Source organism: Oncorhynchus masou, chromosome 23, assembly GCF_036934945.1.
Source record: "Oncorhynchus masou masou isolate Uvic2021 chromosome 23, UVic_Omas_1.1, whole genome shotgun sequence".
NCBI lineage: Eukaryota > Metazoa > Chordata > Actinopteri > Salmoniformes > Salmonidae > Oncorhynchus > Oncorhynchus masou.
The window spans coordinates 21,985,554-22,008,255 of record NC_088234.1 but is presented as its reverse complement, the minus strand read 5'-3'; the positions used below and the strand labels follow the sequence as shown (position 1 = coordinate 22,008,255).

The 22,702-nt window shown below is 44.2% G+C and overlaps 1 protein-coding gene across 1 annotated transcript; it reads left to right on the top strand.

The window, feature by feature from the left end:
- Window positions 1-5,299: 5,299 nt before the first annotated feature.
- Window positions 5,300-22,460, top strand: LOC135509942 (calpain-5-like). Its single transcript, XM_064930765.1, has 12 exons — window positions 5,300-5,464; window positions 12,455-12,586; window positions 12,832-13,043; window positions 13,620-13,812; window positions 14,576-14,769; window positions 14,965-15,042; window positions 15,181-15,649; window positions 16,174-16,296; window positions 16,451-16,647; window positions 20,495-20,613; window positions 21,888-22,024; window positions 22,251-22,460. The coding sequence occupies exons 1-12, from the start codon at window positions 5,300-5,302 to the stop codon at window positions 22,425-22,427; spliced, it is 2,196 nt and encodes a 731-aa protein (XP_064786837.1). The 3' UTR covers window positions 22,428-22,460.
- Window positions 22,461-22,702: the final 242 nt, after the last annotated feature.

Below are 22,702 nucleotides of genomic sequence, written 5' to 3'. Positions count from 1 at the left end.
AATTGCAACTTTATTCTCACTTTTTGCCAGCTTGTTTCCCTAAATCTGTTCATCATTTTTGGGAGACTCGGGGTGTTTTCACATATTGTCCTCTTTAAAATAACTGATCTCAGTCCTCTTTAAAGTGAACCCTTGGGGGCAAAAAAGCTAAATAACTCAGTTGTCTTTATATTCACACTGCCCTCGCCTTTGAATGAGGACTCAACTCTTTTGCCATTTCACTTCACCTATTTTGTGGTCTGAGTCCTCTTTGCATTCACATTGCTATGTTTAGAAAGGAACCAAAATATTTTTCCAAAATTCACTTAATAATGCACACTCAGAATGTGTTGTCGGACAGCTATATTTACCTACTTACATTTTGGAAGCAAATAGATTGCATTTAGTTAAAATATGTGAAATGATAATTGTAATCAAAATATTATTGGTAACAGAATAAATAGCAGAAGAATAACTGCAAATGAATAATGATGTAATTGAAAATTGTACACCCAAAGTAGGCTACTGCCCCTTTAAGAGCTAGAACAGATTTGGCAGCCAATGTTTTTTATAAAATATTTTTTATTTGATTTAACTAGGCAAGTCAGTTAAGAACAAATTCCTATTTAAAATGACAGCCCACCCCGGCCAACGCTGGGCCAATTGTGTGCCGCCCTATGGGACTCCCAATCATGGCCGGATGATACAGCCTGGATTCGGACTGTAGTGCTGCCTCTTGCAATGAGATGCAGTGCCTTAGACCACTGCGCCACTGTGATTCTCACCAAATATGTTGTTGTCTTACACTATTCAAACCCCTCAATCAAATAAACAGCTTATGAAGCTCTCTTAACCTATAGATCACATATTATATATATTTGTTTACCTTTATTTAACACATATTGTAAACAAAGTATCTGAACTAAAAACTCATCCTTGGCTATCGCTACTCAATATCAGAAATAGGACACGTTTTTTTCCACAAACCTGCACATCATCATCTTCTCTATTTTGTGGCATCAATGTGAGGGTTTATGGCACGGGCAACGGTATTGCAGTAGTGTTTGGTGCGTGTAATAATGACAAGCACAACTGGGGAGCTTTGTGTTCATATTCCCCAAACAAAGGGCACCGGACCGAGGAATTCAAGCAAACCGGACTCAAATGACCTGGGTTCGCATCGGGGGCTGTCTGAGTTCCTTTTGAGTGTTCAAACTTCTCACAAAAATTGTCTGAAAGGGACAAAGCATGAAAACACTCTCAGACTCACAGTAAGTAAATGTCAGCGCACTGGCGCAGTGTGGTAGTTGACACTACCCAAAATAGGAAAAGGGGGATTGTGCCGAATGTAGGAAATCTAGTCTAGGTAGGGAACGGTATTCAGAGCACACTTGTCAAATGTAAACACAACAATACAAAAAAAACATGCTAAGATACCAATGCATTTATTTGATGTCATGAGGATTTGATCAAGTGAATTTGGTTGGTGAGCTTGAGGCTTTGGAGACCCAAGACCCCCCACTGCTTGTCAGTGCTAGAATGCAGAACTAGGGCCTACTATTTATTTATAAACACTATTTATTAATAGGCAGTGTATATATGATTAATTATGACACAGCACGGCTTGTAGGGTTTATGTCATGTCATTGTGGTGGTATTCTTGTTGACAGTTGGGTGTGGGTGAGGAAGATACTTCAGATAGGAAGAAGTTCTGGTATGAAGGAGTGAGTAGATTGATAAGCGAAGGTGGGGTTTATAAATATATGACTTATTTCATGTGATTGTGACTAGCAGATTCATTGCAATCCAACTCGGAATATCTCCTAAAATGGTGGTGTGCGTTTGAGAAACATCATCAGACCTGCATGTAAAATATTTGATAGACATAAGTTATGTTTAATAGCGTCACATCTATAATCCTACCTGCGCATGTGGTCTCATGAGCATAAGTTTCCAGTCTGCAGTGGTATCTAGTCAATAATATTGTCCTGCCCCATTGTTTCCTGTATGCACACCGCAGCCAGCTGCTAGCTGCAAATGTGAACAACATGACATAGATACATAGCTATTTCAATTTAAACGAGATAATCAGATTTGAGACTGGCAATGAAGGGGTTAAATGAGGGGGATGGGGAAGAGGAGAGGAGGAGGTGGGTGCCCCCTGCGGATGGACATGCGCTTAATGACAACATGAGAGAGAGAGAGAAAGAGAGAGAGAAAGAGAGAGAAATAGAGACAAAGGTAGAAAGGAAGGACCAAAAATAGAGAGAATGAGGGGTAAAGATTTATGTGAATGTGTAAATGACAAGTATAAAGTGAGGGAGAGAGAGAGAGAGAGAGAAAAAGAGAGGGGAGGAGAAAGAGAGAAGGAGGGAGAGTGAGAGGGACAAGAGGGGTCTTGCACATATAAAGTTGCCGGGGGAGTACGGGGTTCAGGGAGAGGACAGAACACTATGCAGAGGATCTGAAGAGAGGTGCAGACCCAGCGGTAAGAGATACTTCCACTGATACCTTTACACACACACACACACACACACACACACACACACACACACACACACACACACACACACACACACACACACACACACACACACACACACACACACACACACACACACACACACACACACACACACACACACACAGGAGAAAGCGAGAGCAAGATCTACATGGAACCCAAAAGGGTACTACCTGGAACAAAAAGGGCTTCTTCAAAGTGTTTTCCTATGGGGACAGCCAAAGAACCCTTTTTGATTCTAGATAGCACCTTTATTCCCTAAGAGTGTGGGTTAGAGGATGAAGAGTGTTTTTACTGTATTGGGTAAAACATTAGCATGTCTGAACGTAACCCTGTGGTGTTTCCCCAGTGTGAGAGGCTACAGTGGCTAGCTTTTGCTAATTGTGTGTTACAGTATATCACAGAGCAATGGAAGGAGTGAATATCCATTGTCTTTCTGGAGGGTAGGGTTACAGCAGCACACAGCTACACAGGTCTACTGATGTTACTGATGCCCTGTCACGCTTAAAGCCACAAACACTTCCACTAGACTTGGGTTCAATACTATTTAAAATAGTTGCAAATACTTTAGCTGGTCTTGATTGAGCGTCCAAGCACAAGACTTAATTGAATAGTAGCAATCCCTGTCTATCTGGCAATCCAAGCAGGCTAAAGACAAAGGTAAAAGGATTTGAAAGATTTCAAATTGTATTTGAACCCAGGTCTGACCGACACACACACGCACCTACACATCATATGAAGTCACATAGGAATGGCACATGGCTGCACAGGTTGTGACAGGTTGAACATGGACATCACACGTACAGCGTGTCACTGAGCAGTTACAGTATGCTCTGTTGCGTATTCACAAACACACTTAGACGATTTAAAAAGTCACAAGCGATGTCGCTCATGTCAGAACTACACACACAGAGAAGTCAGACAGAGAGAGGCACACACACACACACACACACACACACACACACACACACACACACACACACACACACACACACACACACACACACACACACACACACACACAGACACACACACACACACACACACACACACACACACACACAGACTGAAGATAAAATAAATGACAATAGCCCCAAACGTTAAGAATTACTATTCATGCTGTAATAACAGTATGCTCACTTGCTAAAATCATGTCATGTTTTTTTATTCAACTTTTATTTGAACCAGGAAATCCATTGACCATAAAGAACATGTTTTCCAAGGAATAGCTGGTCAAGATGCCACTATAAACACTGGAAAACTACCACAAGACCTACAGTTGGTCTGCGTGCCTGTATGGGTTGCCTTAGAGACGGAGAAGACAGACAGGAACAACAGAAGCTGACCCTATAGCTCCATACAACCTCTCTCTCTCTCTCTCTCTCTCTCTCTCTCTCTAACATCCTCTATTGGATATATGGGTGTCCAGAAGAGGCTTTCCTGACATTTAGATTCCCTAGATAACATTATACTGTATTGGACCAATCAGATGGAACTGCATTTATGACTAAGAGGGAGTGTTTCACGGGACGTACCTGAGCTCAAGGAATTTGCTCATACCGGGAACCAAAGTGGATACAGTGACAATCCATCTAGAACAGGTATTCACTGTACTTAGTTAGAATATTTTATTTTATTTATTTACTTATTTGAATATGTACAGGTTAACAACTGGGCATCTAGACATATTAACAGATTGAGACGTTATATTGCAGAGAAACACTGTAGCAAGGCTTCTGTCATTCTTACCTTTGTCATGCACAGAGGATAGGTTCTTTTCAGTTCTGCCATACTCTCATAGACAGAACCAATATCAGTTCATTTTAGAATTGCTAATGTGAAGAAGTGCTTCTCGTCTTTAACTTCCCTTAACATGGTGCCCGGGGAGGAAAAGTCAGAGTGTAATTTACTAATGTTGGCCAGTGTGTGTGTGTGTGTGTGTGTGTGTGTCTGTGTGTGTGTCGGTACTTAGCACCACTAGATCTCCAGCCACCTACACCACACACACACACACACACACACACACACACACACACACACACACACACACACACACACACACACACACACACACACACACACACACACACACACACACACCGTCTCCTGGCAAAAACACTGACACAGAATCGCACCTGGCTCTCACACACTAATGCACACACACACACTCTGATGCACACACTCAATCACACAGACACACACACACTGACGCACACACACACACACACACAGTGATGCACACTCATACACACTCTGCTGGCTGGTATCTGCCCCCTTGGCAGTAGCTCGGTCTAATGACTGTGTCCTCACCTCATGTCCCCTCCCCCTGACCCTGATGACCTTAACGCTAACCCTTCTAGGTCCACACTTTTCATTAATGTGCTGTACTATCTGTGAATAGCTTAGTTACTTTCTATTTCTCGTGTGTTTTTGTTCTACTTGACTTTTTAATACATGTTTTATAGTAAGGGAAAGGAAAGGGAAAGGGGGATACTAGTCAGTTGTACAACTGACTGCCTTCAACTATAATGTGTCTTCCTTACTACTGATATTGATTATTGCATTGTTGTGAAAGAGCAAGCAAGAAAGTCATTTCACTGTACTAGTGCCTGTGACAATAACAATAACAACATGAAACTATCTTACCCTAGGCACCAATAGAATGAGAGGATATGTAATATCATGTTCTAAATAGTGAAATGAACAGACATTCTCCTTGCTGTTCCCCCATATCCTCTCTCATGCCCCATCAATTTCTCTCTCAATCTCTGTCTCCACTTTTTCTCTCTCATCCTCAGTATGCCAGAGAGGGTGTATGGGTTCCAGGGGCAGAGTTTCCACAAGCTGAAGAGGGCGTGTCTGCGGCGGGGCAAGCTCTTCCAGGACCCCCTCTTCCCCCCCTCTGCACTGTCACTCTTCTACAAACGAGACCCGCCCCCTGGACTCACATGGAAGAGACCACGGGTGAGAGATTGGTGGATGGAGGGGAGAGAGAATTGGAAAGAGTGAGTGGATGAGTGCTAAGGAGGTGCAAGTGTCAAAAGCAATTTCATCCATTTCTGGAATTTTCCAGCCCTAAAGCCAGGTTTGGCAATTTACCTGTTTAACATCAGCTCTTGTGCTGAGGTGGGAGGAGAGGCAATAGTTGAGGCATGTCCCCAGCTAGCACATAACGTTCTAAGAACCATATGTTTGTTAGAGCTTGGTGAGAGCGTGGTTGTCCTATGGTTATTTTGCATACAACCTTCCAACAATGTTCTGAGAGTGGTGCAGGATACCCAGCTAGCACATAAGGTTCTGAGAACCATGTTTCTTAGGTGGTAATTTCAGTACTTCAGCATAACGTATTCTACAGGTTTACTCATGGTTCTGTTCTCAGAATGTTCAGAGAACGTTACAACGTTCTTCCGAGGGAATTTCAGTACTTCAGCATGACCTTTTCGGTAAGTTTCCTCATGGATTGTGTATGTGAGCCATTCAGAGGGCGAATGGGCAAGACAAAATATTTAATGTGGTAAAGTAGTAGTTGCCAGGCGCCCCAGTTTGAGTCTGTTAAGAACTGCAGCATTGATGGGTTTTTCACACTCAACAGTTTCCTGTGTGCACCAACCAATGGACATCCAGCCAACTTGACAACTGTGGAATGCATTGGAGTCAACATCCCTGGTCCATGCCCAGACGAATTGAGGCTTTTCTGAGATCAAAAGGGGGTGAAACTAAATATTAGGAAGGTGTTCCTAATGTTTTGTCCACTCAGTGTATATAAAACAAAGGGAAATAACATTGTTGACTGCAGTGGGCCTTTTTAAGATTTCATGCAGCGCTAATGGGAAGTTTTAAGACCCATAAAAAGCAGGATTTACTAACGCAGGTGATAATGGATTTACCCATGATGCACAGTGCCCATGGAAGGAGAGATGTGCCTTTTGTGCCGGTTAATCTCATATTTAGAGACATTTAAAAAAAATCGTTTCCCTGCATTTTGTTGAATTTGATTTTTAAAAATCAAGCATAGCCTTTCCTTCCACTTAATTATGTCTGGTTTAGCAGCATCGCATAGATGCATCTTTTTATCCTGGGCATTAGCGAACAGACTATGAATAAAGTTTTTTTGAATGGCCTACTGAGAGTGCTGTGACATATTTCGGAGGTTTTTTGCCCTCATGCTTTTTCAATATTCACAATTCACATACCTGCATACTTCATTTTGCTTGTTCAAATAGGCTACTCATCCCAATTTTCAAAGAACACTCCTTGCCCAATTATCAAAGACACGCACCTCCAAACCATTCACTCCTCCTATATTTAACTATGGATTTTTTTGAGAATCTGCCTAGTACATAGACAACGGTACAATAGCCTGGTCAATATTTGCTTATTGACCACGTTTGGCATGTCCATGTCCAGACTACAATTTACAGGAGGCCTAGCCCATATATACGTGTGAACGCTATAGCCTATGTTTAACAATATATTTCCATATTGAAGCAAAGCAAGTTGAACCATGTGGACCACAAACATGTTCAACATATTTAGCAAATATGGGGCAGGCTATTTAACGACCTAGGCTAACATTCAAATTGGAGTTGATGACAACACAATACATACAGTGGGGCAAAAAAGTATTTCTTCAGCCACCAATTGTGCAAGTTTTCCCACTTAAAAAGATGAGAGAGGCATGTAATTTTCATTACAGTTACACTTCAACTGTGACAGACAAAATGAAAAGAAAGAAAATCCAGAAAATCACATTGTAGGATTTTTTATGAATTTATTTGCAAATTATGGGGGAAAATAAGTATTTGGTCACCTACAAACAAGCAAGATTTCTGGCTCTCACTAACCTGTAACTTCTTCTTTAAGAGGCTCCTCTGTCCTCCACTCGTTACCTGTATTAATGGCACCTGTTTGAACTTGTTATCAGTATAAAAGACACCTGTCCACAACCTCAAACAGTCACACTCCAAACTCCACTATGGCCAAGACCAAAGAGCTGTCAAAGGACACCAGAAACAAAATTGTAGACCTGCACCAGGCTGGGAAGACTGAATCTGCAATAGGTAAGCAGCTTGGTTTGAAGAAATCAACTGTGGGAGCAATTATTAGGAAATGGAAGACATACAAGACCACCGTGACTCAAATCCTGCAGTGCCAGACGTGTCCCCCTGCTTAAGCCAGTACATGTCCAGGCCCGTCTGAAGTTTGCTAGAGAGCATTTGGATGGTCCAGAAGAAGATTGGGAGAATGTCATATGGTCAGATGAAACCAAAATATAACTTTTTGGTAAAAACTCAACTTGTCGTGTTTGGAGGACAAAGAATGCTGAGTTGCATCCAAAGAACACCATACCTACTGTGAAGCATGGGGGTGGAAACATCATTCTTTGGGGCTGTTTTTCTGCAAAGGGACCAGGACGACTGATCCGTGTAAAGGAAAGAATGAATGGGGCCATGTATTGTGAGACTTTGAGTGAAAACCTCCTTCCATCAGCAAGGGCATTGAAGATGAAACGTGGCTGGGTCTTTCAGCATGACAATGATCCCAAACACACCGCCCGGGCAACGAAGGAGTGGCTTCGTATTAATAATTTCAATGTCCTGGAGTGGCCTAGCCAGTCTCCAGATCTCCACCCCATGGAAAATCTTTGGAGGGAGTTGAAAGTCTGTGTTGCTCAGCAACAGCCCCAAAACATCACTGCTCTAGAGGAGATCTGCATGGAGGAATGGGCCAAAATACCAGCAACAGTGTGTGAAAACCCTGTGAAGACTTACAGAAAACGTTTGACCTCTGTCATTGCCAACAAAGGGTATATAACAAAGTATTGGGATAAACTTTTATTATTGACCAAATACTTATTTTCCACCATAATTTGCAAATAAATTCATTAAAAATCCTACAATGTGATTTTCTGGATTTTCTTTCTTATTTTGTCTGTCATAGTTGAAGTGTACCTATGATGAAAATTACAGGCCTCTCTCATCTTTTTAAGTGGGAGAACAATTGGTGCCTGACTAAATACTTTTTTGCCCCACTGTAAAAGACCGTAAATCCTGATAACACATTATTCCATCAAAATCAATCAGTCAATGTATATTTCTGTCTAAAACCACACACTCGTGCTGGACCTCTGGACTCCCCTACATGCCCTTTCCCCGTGGAAGGGGGCACCAGTCTAATTCTAGTCATCCACTCAGCAGGTTTTATTCCAGATCTAGTTAATTGAAGCCTTTCTAAAGGACCAGACGCGCCAGGACAGAGTAACCCGACCCGGTCCAGAGTGTGTGTGGCGCGTGTTGCGGATTAGGATCTGAAAATGACCAGGGTATCAGTGTGTGTTTATAAAAGAAACACTTGATTTAAATAGCATATGTCTGTGATGACGAGTGGGGAAGGGACGCGTAGTGGTGTGTCTTCAAGGTTGGCTATTTATTGGATATGAGGTTGAGGTTGTATGTAGTCTTAACATGTAATACATACTGTGCATTCAGAAAGCATCCAGACCCCTTGACTTTTTACACATTTTGTTACGTTACAGCCTTAGTCTAAAATGTATTAAATTACAATTTTTCCTCATCAACACATTACCCCATAATGACATGGCAAAAACAGGTTTTTAGAATTTTTAGCAAATGTATTAAAAAAAATGTAAAACAGTAATACATATTTAAATAATTATTCAGGCCCTTTGCTATGAGACTCGGAATTGAGCTCAGGTGCATCCTGTTTCCATTGATCATCCTTGAGATGTTTCTACAAGTTGATTGGAGTCCACCTGTGGTAAATTCAATTGATTGGAAATGTTTTGGAAAGACATACACCTGTCTATATAAGGTCCCACAGTTGACATTGCATGTCAGTTCAAAAACCAAGCCATGAGGTCGCAGGAATTGTCCATAGAGCTCCGTGACAGGATTGTGTTGAGGCCCAGATCTGGGGAAGGATACCAAAACATTTCTGCAGTATTGAAAGTCCCCAAGAACACAGTGGATTCCATCATTATTTAATGGAAGAAATCTTCCATCCACCAAGACTATTCCTTGAGCTGTCTGCCCGGCCAAAATGAGCAATGAAGGGAAAAGGGCCTTGGCCAGGGAGGTGACCAAGAATCCGATGGACACTCTGACAGCGCTCCAGAGTTCAGAGTACCTTCCAGAAGGACAACCATCTCTGTAGCACTCCACCAATCAGGCATTTATGGTAGAGTGGCCAGACGGAACCCACTCCTCAGTAAAAGGCACATCACAGCCCGGAGTTTGGAGTTTGCCAAAAGGCACCTAAATGACTCTGACCATGAGAAATAAGATTCTCTGGTCTGATGAAACCAAGATTGATCTCTTTGGCCTGAATGACAAGCGTCACGTCTGGAGGAAACCTGGTACCATCCCTATGGTAAAGCATGATGGTGGTAGCATCATGCTGTTGGGATGTTTTTCAATGGCAGGGAGACTAGTCAGGATCGAGGGAAAGATTAACGGAGCAGAGTACAGAGAGATCCTTGATGAAAACCTGCTCCAGAGCACTCAGGATCTCAGACTGGGGCGAAGGTTCACCTTCCAACAGGACAACGACCCTGAGCACACAGCCAAGACAACGCAGGAGTGGCTTCAGGACAAGTCTCTGAATGTCCTTGAGTGACACAGCCAGAGCCCAGACTTGAACCCGATCAAACATCTCTGGAGAGACCTTAAAATAGCTGTGCAGCGACGCTTCCCATCCAACCTGACAGCGCTTGAGAGGATCTGCAGAGAAGAATGGGAGAAACTCCCCAAATACAAGTGTGCCAAACTTGTAGCATCATACCTAAGAAGACTCGATGCTGTAATCACTGCAAAAGGTGCTTCAACAAAGTATTGAGTAAAGGTTTTTTAAATCTTTTTTTTGCTAGCATTTCTAAAACCCTGTTTTTGCTTTGTCATTATGGGGTATTGTGTGTAGATTGATGACGGGGAAAATCTATTTAATCCATTTTAGAATAAGGTTGTAACGTAACAAGTCAAGGGGGCTGAGTACTTTCCGAATGCACTGTACATACAAGATACACAAATTATAGGATGTCTGATGTTGATTGTATTGCTAAATATATACTGTACTTACAGGTTGTGTCTTAACTGCCTCTGTAGCCAATATTTCAGCATTTATATGCCTATTTATTTTCTGCAACAACACAGTCACTCATCATCACAGATTGTAAGCCAGCTAGTGCCACAGCTAGTGCTAGTGACTACTAGGCCTAGAGACGGTGACAGATGATTGACATCGGGAAAAGAATGACTTTCAGCTATCAGCGAATGATGGGAGAATGTTTATATGTTGTTAATATGTTATTATGTTAATATTAGATGTTAGTATGCTAGCTAAATTTTGTTGTGTTTTGTGTTCAGCGGGTCGACGTTAGGTAGCCGAAGTCTATGCCCCTTTGTCGGTGATTGGTCAACAGTACGGACAGGATGGATGGGATTCTTCAATGAAGTGTCATTCAACTAGTTTTCGTGTACATTTTTTCACTTGATAAATACTGCACCAAAAATCTTAGTAAAGATTGTAAAATTGCGCAACTAATACTTCCTCTGCAAAAACATCCAAATGAATGACAGATTTCTTGATTTAGCTAAGATTACTTCGACTATTTTGCTACAGCGCCTCAAGAGGGACAAACATTAATATTGATGCTTTTTCTAGTTTTTCAAGAAAAGGTAATATGTGAGGGAGTATGTGTGTCACAGACATCCAATTTGTCAAGCCGAGCTCTGCTCGGAGCAAACCGAAACTGGTATGGGGGCACCTTAACAGTGAGAGACACATGACACATCCAACTCAAAAGTAGCCTCCTATACATAGACAAAACTGCCACGGGGAGGCGGGGACTTGTTTTTGGATGGAAGATGTAGAGATCGGTAAGAACTGCCACTTCTGTAGCCAAATATCTCATTCATAATTTAAAAAAATGTATTAAATAAGTAATGTCAAACTGTGTAGAATTGCAAGGAAATGTCTTTTAAAATGTTCAAAAAATTTTTGTCTATTGTTTCGCACTTTGCTCCAACCAGTATTCAAGTCTCCCCGGCAGTAGGGTGGATGGGGAATTTTCTGATATTCAAGACCTTATGAAATTAGCTAGTTTGATGTGCAAATCATTTCACTTCAAATGAAAAGCAAAATGAAAAGAGACTCAAAATAAAATGTTAAAAGTAATTCAAAAAATAAATAAAAAATCCACAGAGCTGACAGGGCACTTTTCTGTAGGAGGGCAAAAGGATCGGTGCTAGAGGACTGGTTGAGCCCTATCTGTGCACATGCCTGACACTATAGGTGGTAGCTAACTCACTCTTTTCTGTAGTGTGTTCCTCATGCTCTGTGCAGGAATTTTAAGCCTGCATCCACCGTGGGTCAAATGATAGGATGACATCTGTCACCTCACTCTGCAGTGAGACACACACTCACTCATATAATCACGCACGTGCACAAACACACACAGGATGCTTGGACACTGTGAACTTCCCTTCCTCAGCTATCATCCAGTCAGGTTCATACTTCATCCGGTAGGTTGAACATGATATCATCTAAGGGAAAATGAAGTTCATAACTTTTCTAAAGTTACATTTTTACAAGTTATGTCCTGTGTGGGCGTGTGTGTGTGTGTAGCAGTGTGTGTGTGTTAGTGTATGAGTGTGTGTATCCTTATAACTCTGCTGTGACCTGATACTGTCAAAACTAAGATCAACAGCTCCAATTGGACAGGATCTCTCTCTTCTACACTGCTCTGACATCAAAGTCAAATAAGAGTAAACTGGATTAACACACTAGTCCTGACAAATACAATGGCACCATGACAAGATTAACTAGATCCAATTGGCTTACTGTACTGTACAGTATGTTGCACCCAGTTTACTTTTGGGCCTATAATACATTAGAATTCTCTCTCTCTCTCTCTCTCTCTCTCTCTCTCTCTCTCAGGAGCTGTGTAAGGACCCTCGTCTCTTTGTGGACGGCATCAGCACGCGGGATCTGCACCAAGGCAGTCTGGGTAACTGCTGGATGGTGGCGGCAACTTCCTGTCTGGCCTCAGAACCCTCACTTTGGAAGAAGGTGAGGGGTCAAAGGGCAGAAGCCAAATCTCTGTAGGTCACCTCACTGGTTTACTTCCTGGTCACTGATTTAATTTAATTTTCACTGAGAGGTCTTGATGATCAGTTGCTTATAGCTTAATCTGACATGTTAGCGCTGGGCTGGACCAAAAACCTGCACACCCTGTGACCACTGTAATAACACATTCAGTAACCACCCCTGAAAACCTAAAAAAATAATAATATTTGATTGGTTTAAACTACCAGGTGATTCCTGACCACGCGGAGCAGGAGTGGAACCTCAAGCGTCCCGACCTGTACGCCGGAATCTTCCACTTCCGCTTCTGGCGGCTGGGGCACTGGACAGACGTGGTGGTGGATGACCGCCTGCCGGTCAGTGAGGACGGAACGCTGCTCTTCTGCCGCTCAGCCACGCCACGGGAGTTCTGGAGCGCCCTGCTGGAGAAGGCCTACGCCAAGTGAGACTTTAAACTATGCTAAAGCCAAGAACCAGCTGAGAAATTAGATTTCAGGTTGGCTAAGTGAAAGGTTGTTAATCAGTCAATTAAATATCTTATTGTCTCAGTTGCACCTCGTAAATTGTTATCTAATGAATACATTATAAACTTTGTGGTTCGAGCCTTAAATGCTGATTGGCTGACAACCGTGGTATATCAGATCGTATACCACAGGTATGACAAAACATTGTATTTTTACTGCTCTAATTACATTGGTAATCAGTTCATTATAGCAATAAGGCACCTCGGGGGTTTGTGATATATGGCCAATATACCACGGCTAAGGGCTGTGTCCAGGTGCTCCGCGTTGCGCCGTGCATAGGAACAGCCCTTATTAGCCATATACCACACCTCCTATGGCCTTATTGCTTAAGTATACACCACACAGCAAATACACAATTGACAAAATAAACCCCATTCCACCCCTTCAATGTTTCTCCTCATCCTCAACATTTCCCCTCTTTCCCGGTCTTCCAACCTTCGTATTCTCACCTCTGTCCCCCAGCCACTAATCTCCCCCTCTCTTCTCTCACCGAGGTTGAACGGCTGCTATGAGGCGTTGGAAGGCGGTAACACGGCAGAGGCCCTGATCGACTTCACAGGGGGTGTGTCAGAGCCCCTAAGCCTGGACAGGGAGGCCCTCACCCTTCACCTCAATCAGAGGAAGGCACTGTTCCAGACCCTGGCCAAGGCTCATGGACGCAGAGCCCTCATCACCTGCTCCATACGGGTCAGTGAACAATAGACATTTCTCTGTTTAACTGCAGATCTAGGATCAGCTTACCGTCCCCAAAACGTAAAAGCAACCATGTGAGGGGAAAATGTTTAATTGACCTTGGATCAGTGAATTAGTACTAAAAGATCCGCTTGACTGTGGAATTTTAATCCATCACAATACCAGAGACCATTACTGGAGGCCTCGATCTAAACTGGTGCCCACGTGCCCTAGATATTACATGTGCATGAAGGGTGGTAATGAACGGTTTGGGATTGGGCCAGAGAGATTCTATGAATGTCATTCTAGCAGAGAGGTCACCTCTGAATACTGTACTGTACTGTACTATTGCAACAACACATCATCAGTAACCTGTCTCACAATCCAATGCTTGGTGAATTCTGCTTCATGGAGAGACAGTTGGCTATGTTAAGCATAGTCCAGCATTAGCAATGTTAACACCAACCTTTACTGTACTATGACGAGTGACACTGCATGCTCTCTATCCTGGCATGTTCTCTTATCTTTGTTCGCTCTCTGCCCTTCCTCTTTCCTGTCCTCATAAACACTCCAGATACATGCCTTTATTGATTAATGATCTGTATTGTTTATTGTGTAGTTATAATATTGTGCATGACTTTTATTAAACAAATCAGGGGACCTTCATAGAGTGCCTGTATTGTTAGTGTATTTCTATTGTGTATTGTATGGCATATCTGTATTTTCTCTCTGTCTCTGTCTCTCTCTCTCTTTGTCTGTGTCTCTCTGTCTGTCCCAGCCAGCGGAGGGGGAGACAGTAGAGTCAGTACTAGACTGTGGTCTGGTGCGGGGCCATGCCTACGGTATCACCGCGGTGAGGAAAGTGCGTCTGGCGGAGTGGTCGCTGCTGGGTGGCTGTGGTGTTCGCCTCTGCATGGTGCGCATGAGGAACCCATGGGGTACAGCCGACTGGACCGGGCCCTGGAGTCAGGGGTGAGGGGGCTATTACTGTACTGTTCATAGGTATAGGTCAAGGTCAAGGTAGCCTCACTTGGGTCATAACAAATGTCAGGATCTGGCTAGAAACATGTTTTTGTCTATTTTGGCTGGCCACAAAATTGGAGGGTCTCATAGCAAAGCACACATGAAGGGAACCACTGACACAGAGCCCTTTTGCGCCACATTCAGGTCTCAACATTGGCAGCGGGTTGGTCGTGGTGAAAGGGAGAAGATGGGCCTCATAGTCAGAGATGTGGGGGAGTTCTGGTAAAACAAACAGTCAAATAAATGTTACTATTTTAACAGAAAACAACTTAAATGCTCAATGCATAGCATACGTTAACAAATACACTTCAATTCATCCTGAAAAGCGAAATAAATAGGGGTTTTCACCTCTCCTCTCAGGATGGAGTTTGAGGACTTCTGCCGCTACTTCACAGACGTGGTGGTGTGTCGTCTGGTAGAACGATCCCTGCTGTGGCCCAGAACTCACTGGAGAGAAGTACGCTGCCCTGGGGAGTGGGCTCCAGCCCCTAACACCCCCGGCACCCTCCGCTCCAGGCGCCAGGCACCCAACCTGGGGAAGAATGCTGCCAAGCCTGGGGGGTTGAACCAGACTCAGAGAGGGGACCGGAAAGAGGCAAGACTGGGGGAGAGACAGAGGGGTGGAGGGGGAGGAGGAGGTCGAGCTGTTCGTGGTGGAGCGAGGGAAAAAATGGTTGTTGCGAAACAAGGGGAGAAGAAGACGAAGAGGAAGGAGGAGGGGGTGAAGAAGGAGGGAGAGGTGGATGGAGGATGGGATGAACAGACTGATAAGAAGAGTAGGTGTGGAGGATGCATCAACCATAAAGACACTTTTCTACACAATCCCCAGGTGAGCTTACACTTCAGCTAGGTTTATGCTCAAAACAACTGGTGAAATGGTTCCATGTAGAGGTCCAGTTTATCCTACACTCAGAATATGTTTGGTTATGACTGTGTGGGGGAGAACTGTTACATTCGGACTAGTGAAAAACACATTCTTGATATTCTGAGAAGGACACTCAGGATGCTAGAATAGTATCTCAAATATAGTATGCATATACCACAAGCATGCAAATAGCTTGTGTTGCTGAAATTGTAAGTGATTAATATGAACTATTTGGGCAACTGCTACAATCTTAATGGCATGGAAATAGACCTGTGAAAGTCTATTCAGAGTGGTGCTGTTGGAAACAACATTGCTAAGCTAAAAACAACATGGCTGACACTAAGCTATATTAGTGGTACTCTAAAACTGCTACTGTTGAACTCTCTCTCTCTCTCTAAATAAGAATTTGTTCTTAACTGACTTGCCTAGTTAAAAAACAAAAGGTGACATAAAAATATAAATAAATTCTCTCTTTCTCTCCTTCTCAGTTTATGTTTGAGGTGCAGGGAAAGGAGGATGAGGTGTTGATCTGTCTGCAGCAGGAGGACAGGAGGATAAAGAGGAAGGATGGAGGAGGAGAGAATCTGCCCATCGGCTTCGAGGTGCTGAGGGTGAGTCACAGGGCTTCAAAAGAGCCGCTGTAGAACGCTATAGTTCACCCAAGGTGTGTGTGTGTGTGTGGATATGACCGTGAGTGTGTGAATACTCCATATTTCCTGTGTGTGTTTAACCCTCTATTCATTCACCCTCCACCCCTGTCATCAGGTGGAGGTGAACCGGCTAAGCCGTGTGCAGTGTGTGGTGGAGCAGGCAGCGAGCTCTGTGTACATGGACTCCCGTAGTGTGGCCCTGCGAGTGTCCCTGGGCCCCGGCCGCTACGCCCTCCTGCCCACCACCTTCCAGCCCGGGGCCACCGGACGCTTCCTGATACGCCTCTTCTCACATTCCCACCTCAGACTCAGGTTAGGGGTGGGAAGAGGGAATGGGGTGAATGTTAGGAATGAAGGAATGGTGTGAATGTTAGGAATGAAGGAATGGGGTGAATGTCAGGAATGAAGGAATGGGGTGAATGAAGGAATAGAATGTACTGTATCTTAGGAATTAAGGAATGGTGTGAATGTTAGGAATGACGGAATAGAATGTACTGTATCTTAGGAATGAAGGAATAGAATGTTCTGTATCTTAGGAATGAAGGAATAGAATGTTCTGTATCTTAGGAATGAAGGAATAGAATGTACTGTATCTTAGGAATGAAGGAATAGAATGTACTGTATCTTAGGAATGAAGGAATAGAATGTACTGTATCTTAGGAATGGTGTGAATGTTAGGAATGAAGGAATGGGGTGAATGAAGGAATAGAATGTACTGTATCTTAGGAATGAAGGAATGGGGTGAATGTTAGGAATGAAGGAATGGTGTGAATGTTAGGAATGAATTAATGGTGTGAATGTTAGGAATGAATTAATGGGGTGAATGTGTAACGAGTTTCTTCTAACTCCTCCTCTGACGAAGAGGTGGAACAAGGATCGGACCAAAATGCAGCGTGGTTATTTAGATACATCTTTAATGAAGATGAAACACGAACAATACAAAACAAACGTGGAAAACCGAAACAGAGGGGCAGCTCGGGACAGAGGGGCAGCTCGGGACTGAGGGGCAGCTCGGGACTGAGGGGCAGCTCGTGACTGAGGGGCCGCTCGGGACAGAGGGGCAGCTCGGGACAGAGGGGCAGCTCGGGACAGAGGGGCAGCTCGGGACAGAGGGGCAGCTCGGGACAGGGGAAGCTCGGGGCTGAGAGGAAGCCCAGCACCGAGAGGAAGCCCAGCACCGAGAGGAAGCCCAGCACCGAGAGGAAGCTCAGCCAGGCAGTTGAATCCAGCAGATCCCGGCTGGCTGGCAGTTCTGGCAGATCCTGGCTGACTGACGAATCTGGAAGAGTCTGGCTGACTGGCAGATCTGGAAGAGTCTGGCTGACTGGCAGATCTGGAAGAGTCTGGCTGACTGGCAGATCTGGAAGAGTCTGGCTGACTGGCAGATCGGGAAGAGTCTGGCAGATCGGGAAGAGTCTGGTTGACTGGCAGATCTGGAAGAGTCTGGTTGACTGGCAGATCTGGAAGAGTCTGGCTGACTGGCAGATCTGGAAGAGTCTGGTTGACTGGCAGATCTGGAAGAGTCTGGCTGACTGGCAGATCTGGAAGAGTCTGGCTGACTGGCGGTTCCTGGCAGACTGACGGCTCTGGCTGCACCATGCTGACTGGCGGCTCTGGCTACACCATGCTGACTGGCGGCTCTGGCTACACCATGCTGACTGGCGGCTCTGGCTGCACCATGCTGACTGGCGGCTCTGGCTGCACCATGCTGACTGGCGGCTCTGGCTGCACCATGCTGACTGGCGGCTCTGGCTGCACCATGCTGACTGGCGGCTCTGGCTGCACCATGCTGACTGGCGGCTCTGGCTGCACCATGCTGACTGGCGGCTCTGGCTGCACCATGCTGACTGGCGGCTCTGGCGGCTTCTTGCAGATTGGCAGCTCTGGCAGCGCCTTGGAGACTAGCAGCTCTGGCAGTGCCTTGCAGACTAGCAGCGCCTTGCAGACTGGCAGCTCCTTGCAGACTGGCAGCTCCTTGCAGACTGGCAGCTCCTTGCAGACTGGCAGCTCCGGCTGTTTCATGCAGACTGACAGCTCGGGCTGCGCTAAACAGGCGGGAAACTCCAGCAGCGCAGGAGAGGAGAAAGGCTCCGGCAGCGCTGAACAGGCGGGAGGCTCTGGCAGCGCAGGAGAGGAGGAAGGCTCGGGCTGCGCTAAACAGGCGGGAGACTCCAGCAGCGCAGGAGAGGAGGAAGGCTCCGGCAGCGCTGGAGAGGCGAGGCGCACTGTAGGCCTGATGCGTGGTGCTGGCACTGGTGGTACTGGGCCGAGGACACGCACAGGAAGCCTGGTGCGGGGAGCTTCCACCGGAGGGCTGGGGTGTGGAGGTGGTACTGGGTAGACCGGACCGTGCAGGCGCACTGGAGCTCTTGAGCACCAAGCCTGCCCAACCTTACCAGGTTGAATACTCCCGGTCGCTCTGCCAGTGCTTCAAGGTGGAATAGCCCGCACTGTGCTATGCAGGCGAACCGGGGACACCGAGCGTAAGGCTGGTGCCATGTAAGCCGGCCCAAGGAGACGCACTGGGGACCAGATGCGTAGAGCCGGCTCGACGCTCAATCTAGCCCGGACGATACGCGGAGCTGGAATAGAACGCACCGGGCTATGCACCCACACTGGAGACACCGTGCGCACCACAGCATAACATGGTGTCTGCCCGGTCTCTAGCCCCCCGGTAAGCACAGGAATTTTGCACAGGTCTCCTACCTGGTGTAGCCATACTCCCTGTGAGCCCCCCCAAGAAATTTTTGGGGCTGACTCTCGGGCTTCCAACCGCATCGCCGTGCTACCTCTTCAAACCAGCGCCTCTCCGCTTTGGCCGCCTCCAGTTCTTCCTTGGGACGGCGATATTCTCCAGGCTGTGCCCAGGGTCCTTTTCCGTCCAATATCTCCTCCCAAGTCCAGAAGTCCTGTGATCGCTGCTCCTGCTGCCGCTGCTTGTCACCACGCCGCTTGGTCCTGTTGTGGTGGGTGATTCTGTAACGAGTTTCTTCTAACTCCTGCTCTGACGAAGAGGTCGAACAAGGATCGGACCAAAATGCAGCGTGGTTAGTTAGATACATCTTTAATGAAGATGAAACACGAACAATACAAAACAACAAACGTGGAAAACCGAAACAGCCCTATCTGGTGCAGCAAACACAGAGACAGGAACAATCACCCACAAACACACAGTGAAACCCAGGCTACCTAAATATGGTTCCCAATCAGAGACAATGACTAACACCTGCCTCTGATTGAGAACCATATCAGGCCAGACATAGAAATAGACAAACAAGACATCCAACATAGAATGCCCACTCAGATCACACCCTGACCAACCAAAACATAGAAACATACAAATAAACTATGGTCAGGGTGTGACAGAATGTTAGGAATGAATGAATGGTGTGAATGTTAGGAATGAATGAATGGGGTGAATGTTAGGAATGAATGAATGGGGTGAATGTTAGGAATGAATGAATGGGGTGAATGTTAGGAATGAATGAATGGGGTGAATGTTAGGAATGAATGAATGGGGTGAATGTTAGGAATGAAGGAATGGGGTGAATGTTAGGAATGAATGAATGGGGTGAATGTTAGGAATGAATGAATGGGGTGAATGTTAGGAATGAATGAATGGGGTGAATGTTAGGAATGAATGAATGGGGTGAATGTTAGGAATGAATGAATGGGGTGAATGTTAGGAATGAATGAATGGTGTGAATGTTAGGAATGAATGAATGGGTGAATGGTAGGAATGAAGGAATAGAATGTACTGTATTTTAGGAATGAAGGAATGGTGTGAATGTTAGGAATGTATGAATGGGTGAATGTTTGGAATGAAGGAATAGAATGTACTGTATTTTAGGAATGAAGGAATTGTGTGAATGGTGTGAATGTTAGGAATGAAGGAATAGAATGTACTGTATTTTAGGAATGAAGGAATGGTGTGAATGGTGTGAATGTTAGGAATGAAGGAATAAAATTTACTGTATTTTAGGAATGAAGGAATTAAATGTGTTAGGAATTAAGGCGTTAAGAATATCAAGTGTTTGTCTTAGTTTCCCTCTGCATTTAGCATGTCAGCACCAGAGAATGATTGATTGTATCGATTCTCCCCCTTTTCCACTTCACTACTATTATTTGTCTCCCTCCCTCTCTCTCTACCTTCTGTTAGTGAGTTGAGAGAGGAGTTGCCTGCTCCCTCACTGTGGCAGTGTTGTCTTCCCCAGCCCAGTATAGTAACCACCGTACACCTACGTCGAGCATCTGGACTCAGCCAGCCTAAACAGACAGGTAAATATTACATCACTGTGACATTACGCCATAATATTATCATAACATACATTATCAATTTGGGGCGGCAGGGTAGCCTAGTGATTAGAGTGTTGGACTAGGAACCGAAAGGTTGCAAGTTCAAATCCCCAAGCTGACAAGGTACAAATATGTCATTCTGCCCTTGAACAGGCAGTTAACTCACTGTTCCTAGACCATCATTGAAAATAAGAATTTGTTCTTAACTGACTTGCCTAGTTAAATAAAGGTAAAATAATCTTACACATACAGGATCAATATCAATGTATTATCTATATCATAACATACATTATCAATATCATAAAATACATTTTTACACATACAAGATCAATATCATAACATTCATTATCAATATCATAGCATACGTGTTAAACATATATGATCAATAGCATGCATTATAAACACACTGTAACGGGATTCTTCCATCGAAGGAGAGGCGGACCAAAATGCAGCATGGTAGGTGTCCATGGTTTTTAATAAGGAAAAAACTGAACATGAATACAATACAATACAATACAATACAATACAATACAATACAATACAATACAATACAATACAATACAATACAATACAATACAATACAATACAATACAATACAATACAATAGGAAAAACCGAAAACAGTCCCGTGTGGCACAAACACTGACACAGGAGACAACCACCCACAAAAATACCCAAAGAATGGCTGCCTAAATATGGTTCCCAATCATAGACAACGATAGACAGCTGCCTCTAATTGAGAACCAATCTAGGCAACCATCGACATACAATTTACCTAGACAGGTCACAGCCCCATAAACATACAAAACTACCTAGAAAGGAAACAGACCCATAAACATACAAAACTATCTAGAAAGGAAACAACCCCATAAACATACAAAAAACCCTAGACAAGACAAAGCACATAAATCCCCCATGTCACACCTGACCTAACCAAAATAATAAAGAAAACAAAGAAAACTAAGGCCAGGGCGTGACACATACATGATCAATAGCATGCATTATAAACATACATTATCAATACCATAGCATACATTATAAACATACAAGATCAATATCATAATATGCATTATCAATATCATAACATACATTATCATAAAATACATTACCATCATACGGAACGGTGTCTTTTACCAACAACTGGCCACATGTAATCTCATTGTATACAAACCTCTATGTGCATCTTTCACAAGATTACAAAGACTACAAACATGAGACTAACTGTCTATGTATTGTGTCTGTATCTGTGTTGTGTAGCACCAGATGTGTATGCGGTGATCTGGTGTGAGGACGACACCATAAGAACACGTGTGTTCAAGGAGGATGGAAACCCAGAGTTCAACATCAGGGCCATTTTCTACAGGAGAAACCCAGACGCACATATTAGCATTGAGGTTAGAAATACACACATCTCAGTGAGACACACACACACACACACACACACACACACACACACACATACACACACACACACACACACACACACACACACACACACACACACACACTGGGGTATATACAGTAATTGAAGTATTATGATTCTAGTTATATTCAGGGATGTAATATTTGCTTTTCTTTGTATGTATGTATGTGTGTATGCTTGCACGTGTGTGTGTTTAGTTGTGGAGCTATGGTCTACTGTGGGACACCCTACTGGGCGGGGCTCGGCTCCAGACTAGCGACAGTGAGAAGGGGCGGAGCCGAGTGATTGACCTGCAGGGTGGCCAATCACGGTCAGGATCCAGGGGCTGTATCTATGTGGAAACCTCATCCAGCGAATGCCTAACAGACTTATAACTGACAGTTGTGGCTTGTACCACCCATGATGCAACCATGCAATCACTGATTTTCTGGAAGAGGCTGCAGATTTGGATGAAGATTTGGGTTCAATAGCTTTATCCATTGGAACTACCATAAATAACAAAGACAAATACCTCTTTGAATTAACTTAATGCATATACACTGAACAAAAATATAATTGCAACATCTTTCATGAGCTGAAATAAAAGATTCTAGAAATGTTCCATTTGCACAAAAATCTAATTTCTCTAAAATGTTGTGCAGAAATGTGT

Bases quoted from the DNA above. Each gene is read 5' to 3' on its own strand.
- LOC135509942 (XM_064930765.1), top strand. From the start codon at position 5,300: ATGCCAGAGAGGGTGTATGGGTTCCAGGGGCAGAGTTTCCACAAGCTG. The intron at 5,465-12,454 runs GTGAGAGATTGG...TCTCTCTCTCAG, and splicing joins TCACATGGAAGAGACCACGG to GAGCTGTGTAAGGACCCTCG. The intron at 13,813-14,575 runs GTCAGTGAACAA...TGTCTGTCCCAG, and splicing joins TCATCACCTGCTCCATACGG to CCAGCGGAGGGGGAGACAGT.